The following is a 21,420-nucleotide window of genomic DNA, read 5'->3' as shown; positions in this document are numbered from 1 at the left end:
ATTTTAATTTGAAAATATCAAATAATATCTCTACTAAAAGGGGTTGTATATGTTTTTTTTTAATATTGATTGGTCAACTACTTTCCATATGCCCTATTAGAGCATGTGAACGTCATAGAGGGAGATCCCCGCCTAGGTCTCTAGTCAGCGTGGATAGCCCATGGAAAGAGCAACCCCCCCCCATACTCTGGAGGACCCAGCACCACCAAATGTTACATAGTTGGCTACTCATTTGAATTAATAATACATTTCCTGCTCAGTGTCGTTTCCTAGGGATAACAAATAAATCGCCAAATGTTTCAGCTGTCAGACCTAGAGCTGGCCATACACATTAGATGTAAAGCAGCCGAACTTGCTGATTTCGGCAGGACCGGCTAACTATATAACGTGTATGGTGGTGTCCCGAATCTCCCCCGATGGCAAATATCGGAAGAGGGAAGGGTCAGCCATGTTGAAATTCAACAGCGGCTTTCTCCCTTCTGCTCATTGAAAACACATGGACGATTAGTCGAGCCAAGCATGCATGTGTATGGGAATGTCCGGAGGAATAGATGTCGGACAAATGATCGAACATATGATGGGACAATTTCTTTAAGCTGTGTGCTTAAAGGGATATCTGGGTCAATTAAAAATAAGTGCTGCCATACTTGTTTTTTTAAAAACCAAAAAGATGTCCCATAGTTTATAAAATGCTAACTTTTCTGCATGCATCCTCTGTTCATCTCTTAGGGTATGTGCACACGAGAACTGGCTTTTACGTCTTAAAAGACAGACTGTTTTGAGGAGAAAACAGCTGCCTCGTTTCACACGTAAAAGCTCCTCCTCGCATTATGCGAGGCGTCTTTGACGGCCGAACATTTGAGCTGTTCTTCATTGAATTCAATGAAGAACGGCTCAAATTACGTTTCAAAGAAGTGTCCTGCACTTCTTTGACGAGGCTGTCATTTTACACGTCGTCGTTTGACAGCTGTCAAACGACGACACGTAAATTACTGGTAGTCAGCACACCCATTCAAATGAATGGGCAGATGTTTGCCAACGTATTGTAGCCGTATTTTCAGGCGTAAATCGAGGCATAATACGCCTCGTTTACGCCTGAAAATAGGTCGTGTGAACCCAGCCCAAGAGTTGCATAAACTGGATGTTACTGTTGTTTATTTGGTGTGACTGACAAAACGACACATGCTGGGGCAAACTGTATTTTGTTGAATTAATCGTTGAACAACGACAAGTACTGCAACTTCCTACTATACTTTGTGTTTTAATTTCTCAACTAAAATTTCTCAAAGCTGAGAGTTTGTTACAATTGTATCCAGTCTAGTGAATCCTCTATGAGCTGAGCAGCCCGGTCCCCAGGCTGCTACATTTTACCTACATAGATACATTTAAATTTATTATTAATGAAAACTAATAGGTCTGTATGGGTTTTCGGCCTCTGGATGTAAAGATTATTTTTCATTCAGTTGCAGGAACCAGAGGTTTTGAAAATGGTGAGGAATTGTAACACAAAGTAAATTAGATAACTTTCCACTATATAAGAGATTTGTGCTGCCAATGTATGAAGCTCACAGAGGATTGTCTAGACTGGATACAATTGCAGAAAACTCATCTGTGAGAGCTATTGGGTCCGCAAAAGGTTTTTATCCAGTGGATGTAAACTAACAGCAAACAAATATCTTGACTATGATGAGTAACTAATATACAAGGCGTATTATAAAAAGTGGCAGAGCTTTTCATTATACAATGATTACATAAAGCTGGAAAACCTTTTAGTTAAAGTACTGATACAGGTACGGCTGCCTGGATGAGCACTCAATTCATATAGTATTCACCGAGATCAGTTCCAGGGACAAGATTACAATATATGTATTTATCAATGTCACATGTGCTGAATCTTTGCTTCTACACGATTAAAAAAAATCCTAAAATTAAACTTTCTTTTATTAAGTGTTTATCCACAAAAAGAAACCATAAAAAACCATAACAAATATCAGGATCAATTATTCATAGTAATGCAATGTGAAACTAATAACCAGCGATAATGTCATTCAATCGTGAGGTATACATTTCTACAAGTTCGTAATCTCCTTAAATTTCCTGTACAGGTTCCGGTCACATCTTCTCCCAGCAAGATCAGCTGTTTGCTGGGGGTCTAGGATGCGACCGCTCTCATATTGTCTACGGTGAGACAACCTCTTTAATAAAACTGCTTTCTCGAAACATAGGGGTTTTGAGATCTATAACAGGTTTCCCGGTTCTTATCAGATTGTTCCCACAGCTAACAAGAGCAATTCTTATTATATTAGGGCTTCTTAACAGATTTATTAACCTTACTAATAGTACATATTGTACTTTCCTTTGGGAATCGTGCCCCAGAAATCTGTATAGAAAATATTTAGTGATGCACTATTCCAAAACTGATTGTAATCATTACTATTATTAGAAAATCCAAAACTGATTGTAATCATTACTATTATTAGAAAATCCAAAACTGATTGTAATCATTACTATTATTAGAAAATCCAAAACTGAAAATAAAGCACGTCCACCCTTGGATACTAAATTTTACACATATATATATATATATATATATATATATATATATATACACACACACACACACACACACACACACACACACACACACACACACACACACAAGTGTATATATATATATATATATATATATATTTGTAGAAGAATGATCGAGGCACTCACCGAAGCAGGCAAACAATTTCTTTATTACAAAAAGATCTTGGTCAGGATGTGGAATTGCCTACGGCCGTTTCACGTGCGTACACGCTTTCTCAAGGCCCTTTTTTGTAATAAAGAAATTGTTTGCCAGCTTCGGTGAGTGCCTCGATCATTCTTCTACAAATATATCCAGCCGATTGTGCTACCCTTTCGATGAGCAACTCCGTGGCAATTTACCTGCAATCATCCAAATAGAAAGTAAGCCATACCTTTATACTCCCATTCCGATTGTGCGGTTTTGGCAGTGCCAGCCTCCTTCCTTCTTCCCATTGAGTATATATATATATATATATATATATATATATATATATATATATTTATTTTCATACATACACACACACACACACACACACATATATATATATATATATCATGATGATGCAACATTTCAGTCCCACCCTGGGACCTTTCTCAAGCATAGTGATACAACAACACAAGTGGTATATAAGGCATGTGCCTCATTTACAAAATTAACATCATTAAAAGTATATAAATGCAAAAATTGCAGGGATATAGATCATTTGTTGATGTTTTTTCCAATGATCTAGAGCGATTCACAAGTATTATTAGGTATTGCTGATATTGCAATTCCCTAAATACAAGTGAGGTTCACCAAAGGTTTCAAAAGAGAAATGACCTTCTTGTAAAGTCTTTACATTATTCCTGTGTAAATCTTTCACTTTTCCATTCTATCATTGAAATAAATAAAAACACAATTACATAAGGACCAAATTACCTTCCCATAGTCTCTAATACAGAATCGGTCAGGTCGTACGTGGGCATTACAATATCTTTTGTTTCTAGAGATCCACACCAGGAGAAGATGGGGTGAAAGGGCAATACCTTCCTCTTTTCTAATGGCCAGTCCCCTAAATTTACAAAAAATTCAACATCTGGAACTTTCACCTGTAAAATAAATACATTAAGATGAATTCATCACAGCAATTGATGTAAACGTGTCAGTCATGTAATGGAAAACTACTAATGAAAAATAACTTACCTTGTAGCCTACAAATCAGTAACATTTACACCATATATTCTTCAGTGCAGTGTATACAGTGGTGTATGCTGCCACCTGCTGAAACCTTGCATTGTATTTACAAGGATAAAGAACTCCAGAATGTGTGCACAATACACCAGTATTTCCCAACTATGTGTAGCCCCTAGGCACCTTACATGTGGCTCCAAGGCTGGGGCGCTCACAGGCACTTGGAACTATAGCCAGCACTATAGATCTGGGCTTTTCATGTAACTTAGCATTCTTTCACTCTTTTGGTTGTAAGTTTTGTTATGGGTTTTATTTTAAGATTTCAGGTAAATGTAACATGGGGCTATTGTGGCAATCACAGCCACGGGGCTATTGTGGCAATCTCAGCCACGGGGCTATTGTGGCAATCACTGCCACGGGGCTATTGTGGCAATCACAGCCACGGGGCTATTGTGGCAATCACAGCCACGGGGCTATTGTGGCAATCACAGCCACGGGGCTATTGTGGCAATCACAGCCACGGGGCTATTGTGGCAATCACTGCCACGGGGCTATTGTGGCAATCACTGCCACGGGGCTATTTTGGCAATCACTGCCACGGGGCTATTGTGGCAATCACTGCCACGGGGCTATTGTGGCAATCACTGCCACGGGGCTATTGTGGCAATCACTGCCATGGGGCTATTGTGGCAATCACTGCCACGGGGCTATTGTGGCAATCACTGCCATGGGGCTATTTTGGAAATCACAGCCATGGGACCAATGTGGCAATCACTGCCATGGGGCTATTGTGGCAATCACTGCCAAAGGAATCATTGTGGCAAGCACTACCAAAGGAGCCATTGTGGCAATCACTACCATGGCGCCATTGTGACAGGCACTGCAAAGTCCATGGGGCCCAGGTGGCAGGAATTCTGGCACCATGGGGATGCTGTGGCAAATGTGAATTGCCGATAACATGCTTTCATAATTATGGCCCCTGAAAAGAAGCTATTCAAAGTTTTTACTACAGTAAACATATAACCTGCAGAGAACCTAGAGAGCAGCTTTTTGGGAAAGGGCAGGAATCACAATTGTAGGTACGGTATTTTCAAAAGTTTGGTATTTTCCTTTTTATGTCCTTATAAAGGGTTTTCATAAACACATTAAAGGGGTTGTCTCAGGACGCCTATATACACAAAAAGTGTCCAAGTTCAAAACGTATTATTAATGGAAGCATCGGAGTGTCTTTATACTTTGAAAAGACTTACTCAGATATATGTTATGCTTTATTCATCTCTAATGTGGCTCCTCTGTTGTTCCTGGTTAGTGGGCAGGTAAAGCAGGGGGGCTTCACAGAGCTGTCAAATGTGAATCCCTATGCCAGCTTCCCTGACTGCTGCCCTGCACTAGTTTTCAACACTAAAACATGTAATGGGCGGTCAATGTAATAAAATCCCATACATATAATATAATGCACTACTTGGGGAAAGAAGATAAGAGCAGGATGCGCCTCTGAAACCCAGAAGTGAGGAGCCTCCTGCTCCTATCTGTTGCTATAAAGCAGTTGACAGAGCATTTAAGGCTGACTTCACATGTCCGCTTAGAATATGAGAGTGTGCGGTAAACTTTTTTTTTTTTTTTTACCTGGTAGCCTATGGTAGACGGATGCCACTGTATGCCTATTCAGCGTCATGAGTCGGCATTATACGTCAATAAATACTCTCAAAGTATACCTCCGATGCACACTGCCAACGCAGTGTGGCCAGACCCTTACACTACAGCAGGACGTCTCAGCCATCCTGTCACTGTACTACAAGCAGGAGGGAGAGATCACAGTGAGTGAGATCACTCTGCCCGGCTTGTAGATGACAAGAATAGGGAAAGCAGAGGACAGGGCTGTCCTATCTGCATTTTTAACGTCCTCTTTAGAAGGGAACAGATAGATGACATAACAAATGACTACAGGAATAGACAGGGAGTGCTCCATTGGCATTTCATTTACAAATATCATTTTAGCCATGCATTTTCTGTAAATACAGATAGTTAAGAAGATTCATATTTTCAGGTATGGAGCATCGGTAAATGGGATGTCTGTGGTAAGGCAACCCCTTTAAACACTTATTGTGGCTATCTACCTACTGTTTATAATTCTTGATCTAGTTTGGAGTCTTCTGCAAATGACTAATATTATTATTTTTATGTTCAAAATGCTAGCAGTGGTTTAAAATACCAAAGTCTTCCATAAAAGAAACAAAAGTCATAAATTAATCATAAAACTTAAGTGAGAACACATTTTAACAAAATAATCAGCATATTAGCTTTGTAGTTGAGACCTTGATGAAAATGATGAACGTTAAAGAGGCACCATCACCAGATTATAAGTGTCCTATCTCCTACATAATCTGATCGGTGCTGTAATGTAGATAACAACAGTGGTTTTTATTTTGAAAAACGATCAATTTGAGCAAGTCATGAGCAATTTTAGATTTATGCAAATTAGTTTCTAAATAGACAACTGGGCGTGTTTTTACCTTTTTACCAACTGGGCGTTGTAAAGAGAAGTGTATGACGCTGACCAATCAGCGACCAATCAGCGTCATACACTTCTCTCCATTCATGTTTAGCTGTAATTGCAGCACAGCGTGATCTCGCGAGATCATGCTGTGCTGTCACATACACCCACACTTGAGAGTGAATAGACATTGCCTCCAGCGAGGATGCGATGTCTATGCACACTCCTGACACTTCGGTAAAGTTTCTTACAATCTGGTGACAGAGCCTCTTTAAAGTGTAACTAAACTTTTGACATGACATAGTGACATGTCAAAAGTTTTGATCGTGGGGTGGTACGAGCACGGAGACCCCGACCAATCGCTAAAACAAAGCGTCAGAAGTGCTTGGCTGGGTGCTGTGCCGCTTCGTTTCTGATAGTCTTTCCTCGGGCCGGTGTAGGGCTCAATAGAAAGTCCAAAGAAAGCCAATAAGAAATAAAGAGGCACAGCGCTTACTCGAGTGATTCTGCCGCTTTATTTTAGCGATTGGTGGGGGTTTCAGTGCTCAGACCCCCACCATTCAAAACTTCTGACATATCAATATGACATGTCAAAGGATTTTAAAAAGTTTAGTTACCTTTTAAAGTCACTCTTCACCATTAAACAATTCCATAATATATAAATTATTTCACAATAAAATCCCAAAGACTCCCTTTTACAATAACAATAGTGAAGCAGAGCACATTTCCAGCTGCCAAGCAGCAATTAGTTATGACGGCCTATATTCTGTAAATGAGGTGAGCAAAGCGGACATCTCAAATCCTGTCAGCCTCACAAGTCGTTTATTGAATAAAGACTCCCGTAAACAGCTGAGAATGATTACTCCGCACTATTATCAGTATCACTCCTAGGGAAAAAAAGATGCTTGTAATAGTATGCAGTGCTAGAAAGCAATTCCTAATATAATATAAAAGAAAAACACATACTTTGAAGATGCAAGGTTCTCTTCAAGTCTGGACTGGGATCATAATTGGCAAAACTTGTAACATTACAACAATAAATAAATACGCTGTGTATACATGGTTGCCAGGAGTTCCTTTTAAATGTTCCGATTTTCCCTCAAACCTGCCCTACTTGAAGTAAAAGCGCAGTAAAACCAGATGCATTTCATTGTTGTTTCCCAAAGCCCTGTCAGTTTGGAGTAAAATGCGTGTGGATTTCAACCATGTGACAGTAAATATACCCTGAAGGATTCTTGAAGCAGCCTAATGAACATCTAAGGCCTCCTTCATACTTAGCGGAAATTTCCACTGTAAATCCGTGGAAAATCCACAGCAAAATCTGCATGTGTAACATGCGGATTTTGCTGTGGATTTCTCCCTTTGCAATGAAAAAGGTGAAATCCGAAGTGAAAATTCGCAGCAGATACTGACATGCTGCGGATTTAAAAACCCGCTCTGCAGGTCAATTTCTGTGCAGAGAAATTCTACAGCATGTAGACGAGATTTGCCCAAATCTCATCTACATGGCTATTACTATATTGCGCTACGGATTTGCCATGTACAGCTAATACGCAATGTGTGCAGTGGACCTTATAAAGACATCACGAAGTGCAAAACTACCAAAGAACTATTCATTCTGACTCAGGCCCTGCACAAACAGATGCTAAATATGATCCTTGAACCTAATCCTCTTCATGGGTCATTTGACATGCTGTGAAAGCCCTGGTGTTCATTGAACCTTATTGTGAAAGTTCCTTCATTCCATCTCAAGGAATGAACTTTGAAATCATAGTTTCCAGGATCCTGCAGGGAAATAGGAGTGCCAACGGAGTGTAAAGATATATATAGTATAGTGTTTATGCATGGTGGTCTCGTAATCCACAGGAAATCAGAAGGGAAACCACAGGGGGAACATTTTCAAAACTAGTGCAAAGTAAAGATGGAGCCAATAGCCACCAATCAGATTCCAGCTCTTTTCGGAGGCCCTTTTAAAAATGAAAAAAGCAACTTGATTGGTTGTTATGGGCAACTGCTCCAACTTTACATTGCACTAGTTTTGATAAATCTCCTCCTGCGGTCTTCTTTTTACAATTGATTCCTAAAATCTCTCCCTTTGTACCCTGCCCTGGTCGAGGAAGAAGGGGAACTATCTCTTTCCTTCAGATTTTTCTGCTAGTTACTGGAACCAACTAGAAGGGATATTTCCCACATTACAAAAAATGTGTGAATTTTTGCTACATTTTGTGCATGACAGTGGTGCAGTTTTAAGCAATGTCACTATGACCCTAACTCCTCTCTGTATAAATGTAGCCTAAGGCCATTTCACACAGCTGCAATTCACACATATTTTTCTACGGAAACTGTGGCGAAATAAGCAGCAAAACCGCTTACAAACAGCGTACAATTGATTTTAATTGAAGCAAGTCAGCAGAATTTTTCACATGCTGAATTGAAAACTGGATCATGGAAAAACGAAGTGACATGTCCCTTCTCGACGGGTTTTCCGTGTGTATTCTGTGCGAAAAACGCTTTGGGTAGTCACACATGAATTTGCCCCATCGAATCGGGCTAATATGGCTGTGGATCAACGGCAGATCAAAATGCAAATCCGCGTCAGAAATTCGAGGTACAGCCTGTAATTTCTGCTGTGGATTTTGGGCCAAAAATCCGCCATGTTAACATGGCCTAAAGGATGCAGAGACCACTTGAGCCGGAAATATGAGTTTTGGAAGAAGCAGTGAAAGCTTAAAGAGGCTCTGTCACCACATTATAAGTGTCCTGTCTCCTACATAAGGAGATGGGCGCTGTAATGTAGATGACAGCAGTGCTTTTTAGTTTAAAAAAACTATCTATTTTCACCACGTTATTAGCGATTTTAGCTTTATGCTAATGAGGTTCTCAATGGACAACTGGGCATGTTTTACTATTGACCAAGTGGGCGTTGTACAGAGGAGTGTATGACGCTGACCAATCAGCATCATACACTTCTCTCCATTCATTTCCTCAGCGCATAGGGATCCTTAGTATAAGACATAAGTCTTATATTATAACACATTAACAATACTGAAGTGTTTAGACAGTGAATAGACATTCCACGGGATGTCTATTCACAATCCCGGCACTTCGTTAATGTTTCTGTGGTAGTTACAGCAGAGCAAGAGTAATCCCGCGAGATTACGCTGTAAATGACAGGTTACAACGTGATTACGCTTGCTCTGCTGTAACTACCACAGAAAGATTAACGAAGTGCAGAGATTGTGAATAGACATCCCGTGGAATGTCTATTCACTGTCTAAACACTTCAGTATCGTTAATGTGTTCGTATAAGGGCTCGTTTACACGAGCGTGTTATACGCACGTGCGGCGCGTGATTTTCACGCGCGTCGCACGAACCTATAATAGTCTATGGGGCCGTGCAGACAGGTGCGTGATTTTCACGCAGCGTGAGTCCGCTGTGAAAAACTCACGACCTGTTCTATATTTGTGCGCTGTTCGCGCATCACGCACCTTTATGTAGGAGACAGGGCACTTATAATGTGGTGACAGAGTCTCTTTAACTGTTGCTTCATGGAACCAAGACTTTATCTCTACTTTGTACAGTATATCTCTTCATCTACCTTCAGCACTTCACGTACATTTTATCTAATCTCCATCAACAGCCATATCATGAAATTACAACTATCAGTTAAACCCAACAATTGGTATCTAAGAGAGTAAATAGATAGTACAGTCATATTTCTAAATACAGCTACTGCTTTTTTCTCTGTGAACACACTCTCTTTTTTTTTTCAATTTACAAGTTCCCAACAGTGATATATAAACACATAAATAATCCATTCACCCATTATAATCCCTTCCTTCCATCTCACTCATGGACACGTGATTAAATATCATATCTACTTTTCTTTTTCTAATGCCCAGTTCACGCAGAGTTCCTTTGCTTTGTTTTTGACGCGGAAACCGCGCCAAAAAATGGCCAAAATCACCTCCTATTGATTTCAATGGGAGGCAGACGCGTTTTTTCCCCGCGAGCAAATAAAAAATATCTTGGGAAAAGAAGTGTCATGTTCTTTCTTCCCGCGTTTCTGTCTCTGACCTCCCATTGAAATCAATAGGAGGCAGAGAAAGCGTTTTTCGCAGCGTTTTATGCCTGTGGCTCTCAATGGCCGTGGCCAAAAAATGTTGCAAAAAACGCTGCAAAAAACGTGGCAAAGAAAGTGCAGGCAAGTCAATTTTTCTGCCTGCAAAAAACTCTGTGTGAACATACCCTAAGGCCTCATGAACACGACTGTAGCCATGTGCACAGCCGTGATTTTCTGGTCGGCCGGGGGCGGAGTGTCACCCGCAAGCCGCCCGCAAATCGCGGGCCGTGCCTATTATTTCCTATGAGCCTGGAACGCAGAACACGGCTCTAATAAGACATGCCCGTTCTTTCTATGGTTCGGGCTCCTGGGCCATGCACAGACCGTGGAAACCACGGTCGTGTGCATGGCCCCATAGGAATGAATGGGGCCGCAATTCTCCCGTGGATTTTCAGGGGAATTGCGGCTGCAAAAGCACGTTCGTGTGCATGGGGCCTAAGACTTGCTATTTATTTAGGCTTATGTCAAGCCATTTCATTGTTATTAAAAATGTTAAGATATTTATAAATTGTGCATACTGAGGAGGATCCTTTTATATCCACCGGTTCATTATAGCTTTTTTGCAACAGCAGCAATCAGAATCAAATTGATTATTTGTTAATTTTTTCTAATCTGAAAAGACATTGTCAAGATCTATTCTATATGAAAAATAAATCTCCATAGATTACGGAAACATGAAACTTTAGATATGTTCTGGATTAAATCATGTATCTATTTCCAAAATGTATTGAAAAGCACTGTCAACTGCACTTTTTAATACAAATATGTACACAAAAAAAAAAAGTGTAGTTAATGGTAGATGTATACAACTGTATAGGCATAAAGTTGTATACGTCAGTCTACTGCACATTTGTGAATATTGCCAACCTTCCATATAAAGCTTTTAAATGATCATGAGCCTTGTTTAAATGCATATGTAATATCAGCTTCATATTTGGCACCTGAGTTGTTTTGAAATGCTGTCGTTCTACGGTACTCACCTAAACTATAAGGAGACTACATCCTGAGCAGTGCCCTAATATAAAGCAATGGAGAGCCTTGTGCAAACTTCCAATGTGATCAAACAGCCGAAATGTTGTGTACTCTGTATAATATTCATCTGTTCATTATACTTCATTATCAGATTAGTAGCACTGTCAAAGTTTACTGGAGTTACTTACTTTATTTGTCAAGGACAGAAGCAGAGAATCCATGAAAATTCTGAAGCCAACATGTTCCCCATATGTTTTTAAATAAATCTATAAAAAAAATGAAAGATTCAGGACACTTGTGAGGCTGTTATAATGAAAGGGTTTTTATGTAATCATCAAATAATGAAATCATGCAACTTTCTAATCATACTATCTCTGCTTGCTAGATAGAATTGTTCATTAGACTATGTGCCCTCACTTTGGAAAATGAGCCACGCACGTGCATTAGCCCAACATTATTTTCTGGTAAACCAACACATATACATTAGGGAATAGTATAAAAAGTGATGCATAAAGGAACCTGTCAGTAGGTTTGGTGCCAGTAAACCACCAGCGTGTTGTTATGCAGCGAGGGTTTAGTGTTCCAAACCTACCTGCCTGCCTCAAAAATGGACATTTAGGGAATAGTTAGTAAAGTAGATTGCAGCTTATCGAAAGAAGTGCGAGTAAGGAGTCCAGCGGCATCAGGCGCACGCGCATGCGCACATAAAGCCTAGGTCAGTACACCTCTCTTCACTGTACGTGCACAGTATATTGTCCTCGGCTTCATGTGCCTAATGCCGCTCCCGGTCTCATCTCTGTAAATTGTCATTTACTTTACAAACGGTTTGTTTTTTTGAGGTACGCAAGTTTGAAACACTAAACCTGCCGGTGGTTTAGTGGCTCCAAACCTACTAACGGGTTCCCTTTAAAGTAGAGCCACTACTGGAATCATTGCCTTTACTACTAGCAGGAGTGATCGAATTATATTGCAGGGTAGCTATAGGCAATTCAACCAAAAAGAATAAATTCCTTTATTTTACACGAGAGGTTATTAGAAATTTCCAAAATACAAAGTTAGTCAGCATGTTCTAACGAAGTAAAAAAAAGTGTGCAAGTGCCGTGACTGTGTTGCATTAACAAGATGCAGAAGAATTCCGCGGCCACTGCGATTAAGGGCTTGTCCACACATTGCTGCGTATTTTCCATCTGGAATTGCAGTCGGAAAATACGCAGCAGAATACAGTAGCAGCAAAGTGGGTGAGATTTAACAAATGTCATCCACACGCTGCGTAAAATGTCTGAGCAGAAATTCACCTGCGGTGCGTATTTTTCGTTCTGCATGTCAATTCTTGCTGCGGAAAGTGGACTGAATTGCTGCGTTTTCCAGAAGAGATGCCACCACCTCCCAGCATTGTTAAAAACGCACTAAAATCCGCTCCATTTTCTGCAGTAAAAACCGCAGGAAATGGTGCGGTTTTCCGCAGCGGAATGTCTGCTAGTATTAACGGAAATGCTGCAGAAATTCCGTTATGTATGGACAAGCCCTTTTACCTGCACAAGAGAATCACCTATCTCTCTTGGGTCTGTAATAAAACCTATGTATGTAAGACTATGCATATTCCTTGTATATTTTTCTTTGTATCCTGCTCTTTACATGTAGTAAATAGAGAACCTTTCGCGTGCAACCAGAAGCTGGGATCTGACGAATAACATGTATCTGATGTAAGCAGCAGCTGTTTACATGTGGACCTCTACCGTTCCGAATCAATACATTGAAAGGTATCAGTGACGTTTCATTCTGTTGAATCAGACTAAGGCTAGATTCACACGAGCGTAGCAAACCTCGGACGTGAAAAACCGCAGTTTTCACGTCCGAGGTGCATTCGTGCTGCACCCCTGCGGGAAGCGTTATCACGCATCCCCCATAGACTAGAGTCTATGGAGGGATGCGTGAAGTGCAAAAAATAGGACTTGTCCTATTTTTTAACGGACCCTTCACGCGCTCCGTTGAAACAACGGCCGTGTGAACGGCCCCATTGAATTACATAGTCCGTGTAACGGCCGTTGTTTTTCCATGGCCGGCACACGGACGTATTCAACGTTCGTGTGAATAAGGCCTAAATGTATCAAGGTTTCCTGCTCAATAAGATGGCCCTTATGTAAGATGCTTGGATTTAGGCTGACTTATAGTAACCTGAAATATAAGTCATCCGTGGTATACAGATCAGTGACATATTTATAGACAGCTCATATACATCATTGGAAAATACTAATAAACAAATGCGTCCGTAACACTTATCTAGTTCAAATAAATCAAAAGGTGCCATAGATGAAAGACAGTAAGCATTCTGGGTATAAACTATGACGGGTGAAATAATACCAAAGCACTTTATGAAATATATCCAGACACATTTTTTAAAACCAATCCTTTCATACTGTCGGATCGTGTTGACCATATTACACTATTGGGATAAGGTCTCCTGTCATTCCATCTTATTGCTACCGTCATGAAAGTAAAAGGGTTTCTATTAATCCGGACTGTGACGTATTTTAGCACGCTTAGTGTTACTTACAATAAAATAACCACATAATGCATCATATCCAAAGAACATACCTTATTATCCTTGATGGTGTAATGACACAGACTCTGGCGGTCACCAAATCTTTTTGGGATTTCCACTGCAATCTTGTCAGGATCAACCGTTGGAAAATGTTTCAGATCACGCTCAATTTGTGGAATGGAGTCATTACAGGACATATGTTTTAACCAGATGTCACGGTCTGGTTCAGGGCAATGACATTCTTCACTGTAAATTGGACCTTAAATTTAATATGATGCAAAGTGCGACAAAGTTAATGACTGAAGATCTGTATGTACTAGTATTTACATTATATAAGCATGGACCAAAGCACTATCACCTACAGTACCAACTTACTTACCCCTATTGATGTTATGATAAACCCGAGCTTTGTAAAATGTATTTATATTGTTGTAAAAGCCAAAATATGTCTGCTAAATAGTAAAAAAAAAAAAAAGTGAATGAGCTTATGCAACAATGTCACGATTTACTCTCCATACTTCTTATAGTTTGTATACTTTATATTTATACTCTATACTTGTATACTTTATATTTTGCATACATAGATGCAAACATGCTTACAGTGGTTAGAAGTAGAGATTGTGTAGTATTTCCCTTGGCCTTAAGATGTCACTGTTGCAATTTCTTTATTATGCTTTATTTAACCCCTTCCCACTGCGGCCAGTTTTGACCTTCCTGACCGAGCCTAATTTTTCAAATCTGACGTGTCAATTTATGTGGTAATAACTTTGGAATACTTTTACCTATCCATGCGATTCTGAGACTGTTTGTACTTTATGTTAGTTGTAAAATTTGGTTGTTTCATTCAGTATTTAATTGTGAAAACCACCAAAATGTAGCGAAAAATTGCAAAAATGTGCATTTTTGTAAATTTAAATGCATCTGCTTGTAAGACAGATAGTTATACCACACAAAATAGTTACTGATTAACATTTCCCATATATCGGAATGCTTTTACCTATCCAAGCGATTCTGAGATTGTTTTCTCGTGACACATTAGACTTTGTTACTGGCAAAATTTGCTCGATACGTTCAGTATTTAATTGTAAAAAACACAAAAATTTAGCGAAAAATTGCAAAAATTTGCATTTTTCTCAATTTAAAGAGGCTCTGTCACCAGATTTTGCAACCCCTATCTGCTATTGCAGCAGATAGGCGCTGCAATGTAGATTACAGTAACGTTTTCATTTTTAAAAAACGAGCATTTTTGGCCAAGTTATGACCATTTTTGTAGTTATGCAAATGAGGCTTGCAAAAATCCAAGTGGGTGTGTTTAAAAGTAAAAGTCCAAGTGGGTGTGTATTATGTGCGTACATCGGGGCGTTTTTAATACTTTTACTAGCTGGGCGCTCTGAAGAGAAGTAACATCCTCTTCTCTTCAGAACGCCCAGCTTCTGACAGTGCAGATCTGTGACGTCACTCACAGGTCCTGCATCGTGACGGCCACATCGGCACCAGAGGCTACAGTTGATTCTGCAGCAGCATCAGCGTTTGCAGGTAAGTCGATCTGTGGGACCAAAACAGTGGAAACCCCCCAGAAGTGACCACATTTTGGAAACTACACCCCTCAAGCATTCACCTAGGGGTGTAGTGAGCATGTTAACCCCGCAGGTGTTTTGTAGAAATTAGTGTGCACTCGATGTTGCAGAGTGAAAATGGTATTGTTTCCATAGATTTGCCAATATGTGGTGCCCAGCTTGTGCCACCATAACAAGTCAGCTCTCTAATTATTATGCTGTGTTTCCCGGTTTTAGAAACACCCTACATGTGGCCCTAATCTTTTGCCTGGACAGTTGACAGGTCTCAGAAGTGAAAGAGTACCATGTAAAATTAAGGCCTAATTTGGCAATTTACAAAGTATTGGTTCACAATTGCTGAGGATCAGATGTGAAATAATAAAAGAAACCCCTGAGAAGGCATTTATTAAGGGGTGTAGTGAGCATTTTCACCCTACAGGACTTTTCCATAAATGATTGCGCTGCGGATGGGGCAAAGTAAAAATTTCAACTTTTCCCTAGATATGCCATTTCAGTGGCAAATATGTAATGCCCAGCTTATGCCACTGGAGGCACACACCCCAAAAATTGTTAAAAGGGTCCTCCCGGGTATGGCGATGCCATATATGTGGAAGTAAATTGCTCTTTGGGCACGCTGTAGGGTTCAGAGTGGAGGGCGCGCCACTTTTAGAGGGCGGATTTTGCTTGGTAGTAGTTTTGTTTGAGTATTGCTGGTGTTTCAGTTTATAATGTGGTGGCATATGTAAGCTGGGCCGAGTATATCAGGGGCATAGCCAGGTGGTATAATAATGGGATAAAAAAACAATAAAATGATCCATAGATGTGTGTTACGCTGTGGAGCAATCCTTTATGCACAGGCACTGATAAATGGTGTCCTTTCTTATCCCCCTTTTGGTCCACACTCTGCACCTTTGGTGTTTGGGGAATTTTGCTGGGAAGTGTTGTCCTGTATAATACGGGCACCCTCGCTTCCAGCAGATCTTTGGGAATGCCACTTCCTGGTTCCCTAATTTTAGGGCCTTGATAAATCGCCTCTTGAAACAGAAATGTTCCCCTCGGACCTGCACAACTGCATATTTTTTATTTCCTGACTTATTGGAGCCTTAACTAATTTTATTTTTTCATAGACGTAGTGGTATGAGGGCTGTTTTTTTGTGGGACGAGCTATAGTTGTTATTATTGGTAGCATTTTGGGGTACATGCAACTTTTTGATCACTTTTTATCCTATTTTTTGGGAGGCCAGGTAACCAAAAAACTGCAATTATGGCATCGTTTTTTTCGGGGTTTTTTTATACAGCGTTCACCATGCGTTATAAATTACATGTTAACTTTAATCTGCGGGTCAGTACGATTCCGGCGATACCTAATTTATAGCGCTTTTTTATGTTTTACAACGTTTTGTACAATAAAATGACTTTTATAAAAACAATGTATTTTTTTTCTGTCGCCAAGTTGTGAGAAACATAACTTTTTAGTCGACGGAGCTCTATGAGGGCTTGTTTTTTGCGAGACGAGCTATAGTTTTTATAGGTACCATTTTTGGATACGTGCAACTTTTTGATCACTTTTTATTCCAATATTTGTAGGGCATAGTGACCAAAAAACAGAAATTCTGGTATCGGTTTTTACGTTTTTTTTTTTTACACTGTTCACCGCGTGCAATAAATAATATAATATGTTTATAGCTCAGGCCGTTACAGCCGCAGCGATACCAAATACGTATGGTTTATTATTTTATTTTCAATAATAAAGGACTTGATAAGGGAACAGGGCGATTGTGTTTTATTTTATTACTTGAAACTTTTATTATGTTTTCAAACTATTACTTTTTTTTCACACATTTTTATACTTTTTTTCCAAGTCCCACAAGGGGACTTGAAGGTCCAATTGTCTGATTTATTTTTTTCTAATACATTGCACCACCTACGTAGTGCAATGTATTAGAGCTGTCAGTTATTCACTGAAAGCAAGCCGATTAGGCTTCGCCTCCCGGCGGGGCCTAATCGGCTTCCGTAATGGCAGAGCAGGAGGCCATTGTGTCTCCTGTTGCCATAGCAGCAGTCGCCAGTCCCGATTGCCTGTCAGGGCTGGCGATCTGCTAGCAACCGCTAAGATGCAGCGATCGCTTTCTATCGCTGTAACGAACGGGTAATGGCAGGGATCGGAGCTAGCTCCGGTTCCTGCCGTTACAGGTGGATGTCAGCTGTAACATACAGGTGGAGCCGTTTTTCATGGACTCCATTGAAAAACAGCTCCAATTACGTCCGCGAAAAACGCGTGCACTTGTCAAAACGTCTGAAATTACGGAGTTGTTTTCGCCTGAAAACAGCTCCGTAATTTCAGATGTATTTGGCGTTGCCGTGTGAACATACCCTTACGCTGTGAAGCAATCCGACACGCACTGATAAACGGTTTCCTTTCTTATCCCCCTTTTGTAACACTGCACCTTTTGGGGACTTTTCCTCCTTTGTAGTTTTGGAAATTTTTCTGGGAAAGTATTGCCCTGGTATAATACGGGCGCCCTCGCTTCGAGCAGATGTGCCATGCCCCTTCACAATAAAATCACTTTTTTAAAAAAAAGCATTTGTTTTCTGTGTCGCCCTATTCTATGACCCATAACTTTTTTATATTTGCTTGGACAAAGCTGTGTTAGGAATTTTTTTTTTGTGGGACGGGCTGTCGTTTTTATTGGTACTATTTTGGGTACATGTGACTTTTTGGTCACTTTTTATTCCATTTTTTGGGAGGAGATGTGACCTAAAAACAGCGATTCTGGTGTTGTTTTTAATTTCACCATGCGGGATAAATGACGTAATAGTTTTAGAGTTTGGGTCGTTACGGACATGGCGATATCAATTATGTATCGTCTATTTATTTATTTTTGCGTTTTTTTTCCAATAATAAAAAAGACTTATTACGGGGAAAAAGGCAATTTGGCTTTTCTAACTTGAAAACATTGACAACATTTTTATGAACTTTTTAAGACTTTTTTTGCGCCATTAGGGTATGTTCACACGTAGTCAACCAAAACGTCTGAAAATCCAGAGCTGTTTTCAAGGGAAACAGACCCTGCTTTTCAGACGTTTTTTTACCAACTCGCATTTTTCGCGGCGTTTTTCGCGCCGTTTTCGCGGCGTTTTTTACGTCCGTTTTTGGAGCTGTTTTCATTGGAGTCTATGAGAAAACAGCTCCAAAAACGTCTGAAAGAAGTGTCCTGCACTTCTTTTGACGAGGCTGTATTTTTACGAGTCGTCGTTTGACAGCTGTCAAACGACGACGCGTAAATAACAGGTCGTCTGCACAGTACGTCGGCAAACCCATTCAAATGAATGGGCAGATGTTTGCCGACGTATTGGAGCCGTATTTTCAGACGTAAAACGAGGCATAATACGCCTCGTATACGTCTGAAATTTGGCCGTGTGAACATACCCTTACTGTTCCTGGCCGTTAGAGCAGACACTGTAAAAGACAGCTGACACCTCTCTGCAGGACAACTGTCCCGTACTGTAATCATGTTTTCAGTATGGGACAGTAGTTCCACGGAGAGGCAGGGACTCCTGGCATCGTACATAACTATGATACTAGGAGCCCGGCTCCCTGCACTGTGTTCAGTACGGGACTTGAGGCCGAAATACGTTCCGTCCTTTACGAACCGAACATGCTCGTGTGAATCCAGCCTGAGGCAGCTATCCACTCTATGTAGGGGATGGGGATTTAGTAGATAATGTGGAATAGAGAAAATTAGGCTATGTTCACAAGGATTATGGTCAGCCTGAAAAATGCAAGGCTAATTTCAAGAGAAAATAACCTGCGTTTTTAAAGCATTTTTTATTTTTGCAAGCATTTTTGAAGCGGATTTTGAGGCGGATTTTCAAAGCTTTTTTTTTTTTTTTAAGAGTCAATGGAAAATGGGAAAAATTAGCTGGCAAAACGTTTAAAAAATGACATGACACTTATTTTTCACGTAACAGATTTTTACGAGGCGTTTTTTCATTCACATGGGACGTCATCCCAGGAGGGCCGGACTGGAGAAGAAACAGGGAACTCGCTGTGATTCCGCCGCAAATGTCGCAACACACACCACTTTGTTGCGGGTTTAAAGAGGCTCTGTCACCAGATTTTGCAACCCCTATCTGCTATTGCAGCAGATAGGCGCTGCAATGTAGATTACAGTAACGTTTTTATTTTAAAAAAAAACAAGCATTTTTGGCCAAGTTATGACCATTTTTGTATTTATGCAAATGAGGCTTGCAAAAGTACAACTGGGCGTGTTTAAAGTAAAAGTACAACTGGGCGTGTATTATGTGTGTTACATCGGGGCGTTTTTACTTCTTTTACTAGCTGGGCGTTCTGACGAGAAGTAGACTACCACAGATTGACAGATTTACCATAACTTCACCTATCTTAGATTCTGCATAAACCACACGAATGGAGCTGAACTACAATACCAGACTTCCCCTCTAAAGCTCCAGACAGAAGCTGGTATTTCAAGTGGGATCATGAGCTTCCAAGTCACCCCTGCAGTTTACATCTCAACAAACTCCTATTATACAGAAAAAAAAAATACCTTTAAGGAAATAAGGAGACTTTGCAACTTGTCTGCCATTCATTTTAACCTCAATCTGAAGGCTGCTGTAGCTAGCATACAGTTTGTATCTTACAAGGAAGGAGCCATCTCTTCTGTCAAGTAACTGAACCCCCACTCTGGTGTACTGCTCCCCCGGTGCAGTGATGTTGACTTGAAACTGTTCGTTTTGAGGAGTAGACGTGAACCTAAAGAGAAGACGACAAATAGATTAGTAAACAATTAATATAGTATATCTGCATCTACCTTGCGGTCTAGTATCTCTAGTCACTCTTTTACCAAGACAAAAAATTGGTGGGAAAATTTAAGGTATAGTATCTCCACCATACCTCCCAACCGTCCCGGATCCGGCGGGACAGTCCCGGTTTCTCACCCCTGTCCCGCCGTCCCGGGCGGTCTGCAAAATGTCCCGCTGGGCGCTGCATCAAGACAGCTGATCGCTGCTGACTGCAGCAGCGATCAGAAGAAGGCAGGAGTCTTGCGGCGGTGTTCCCACTGGGATCGATGCCGGAATGGGAGTGGACCAGTTCAGTCACCTGAACGGTCACCTGACCTGTCATCTGACCTCACTGGTCAGGTGACTGGACTGGTCCACTCCCAGGCCGGCATCGACACCAGTGAGAACGCCACTGCAAGACTCCTGCCTTCTTCTGACGGTGAGTGACGTCAAAGCAGAGTGGAGAGTGGCAGCAGTAGGGCCAGCTACCTCTACCGCTATGGCGGCATTGTGGAACAAAGTATAAGGGAGTTGTGTGGAGCTATCTACTGGGGGGGGGCTGTGTGTGGAGCTATCTACTGGGGGGGGGCTGTGTGTGGAGCTATCTACAGGGGGGCTGTGTGTGGAGCTATCTACAGGGGGGCTGTGTGTGGAGCTATCTACGGGGGGGGGGCTGTGTGTGGAGCTATCTACGGGGTGGGGGCTGTGTGTGGAGCTATCTACGGGGTGGGGGCTGTGTATGGAGCTATCTACGGGGGGGGCTGTGTATGGAGCTATCTACGGGGGGGGGGGCTGTGTGTGGAGCCATCTACGGGGAGGGCTGTGTGTGGAGCCATCTACAGGGGGGCTGTGTGTGGAGCCATCTACAGGGGTGCTGTGTGTGGAGCCATCTACAGGGGGGGCTGTGTGTGGAGCCATCTACAGCGGGGGCTGTGTGTGGAGCCATCTACAGGGGGGGCTGTGTGTGGAGCTATCTACAGGGGGGGCTGTATCTGGAGCTATTTACAGGGGGCTGTATCTGGAGCTATTTACAGGGGGCTGTATCTGGAGCTATTTACAGGGGGCTGTATCTGGAGCTATTTACAGGGGGCTGTATCTGGAGCTATCTACAGGGGGGCTGTATCTGGAGCTATCTACAGGGGGGCTGTATCTGGAGCCATCTACAGGGGGGCTGTATCTGGAGCCAT

At 41.2% G+C, this 21,420-nt stretch overlaps 1 protein-coding gene across 1 annotated transcript in view; it reads right to left on the bottom strand.

Annotated features, from left to right (window-relative positions):
* Nucleotides 1–21,420, bottom strand: part of POGLUT2 (protein O-glucosyltransferase 2) — an 80,269-nt gene that overhangs the window by 44,266 nt on the left and 14,583 nt on the right. Inside the window, exons 2-5 of the mRNA XM_075852471.1 lie at nucleotides 19,999–20,204; nucleotides 13,928–14,133; nucleotides 11,521–11,598; nucleotides 3,491–3,660 (exon numbers count right to left, since the gene is read on the bottom strand). Coding sequence (XP_075708586.1) covers nucleotides 3,491–3,660; nucleotides 11,521–11,598; nucleotides 13,928–14,133; nucleotides 19,999–20,204 — 660 coding nt within the window. The remainder of the gene's footprint in view (nucleotides 1–3,490; nucleotides 3,661–11,520; nucleotides 11,599–13,927; nucleotides 14,134–19,998; nucleotides 20,205–21,420) is intronic.

This window comes from Rhinoderma darwinii, chromosome 2, assembly GCF_050947455.1.
Source record: "Rhinoderma darwinii isolate aRhiDar2 chromosome 2, aRhiDar2.hap1, whole genome shotgun sequence".
Lineage (NCBI taxonomy): Eukaryota > Metazoa > Chordata > Amphibia > Anura > Rhinodermatidae > Rhinoderma > Rhinoderma darwinii.
This window is presented reverse-complemented; position numbering and strand designations above follow the sequence as displayed.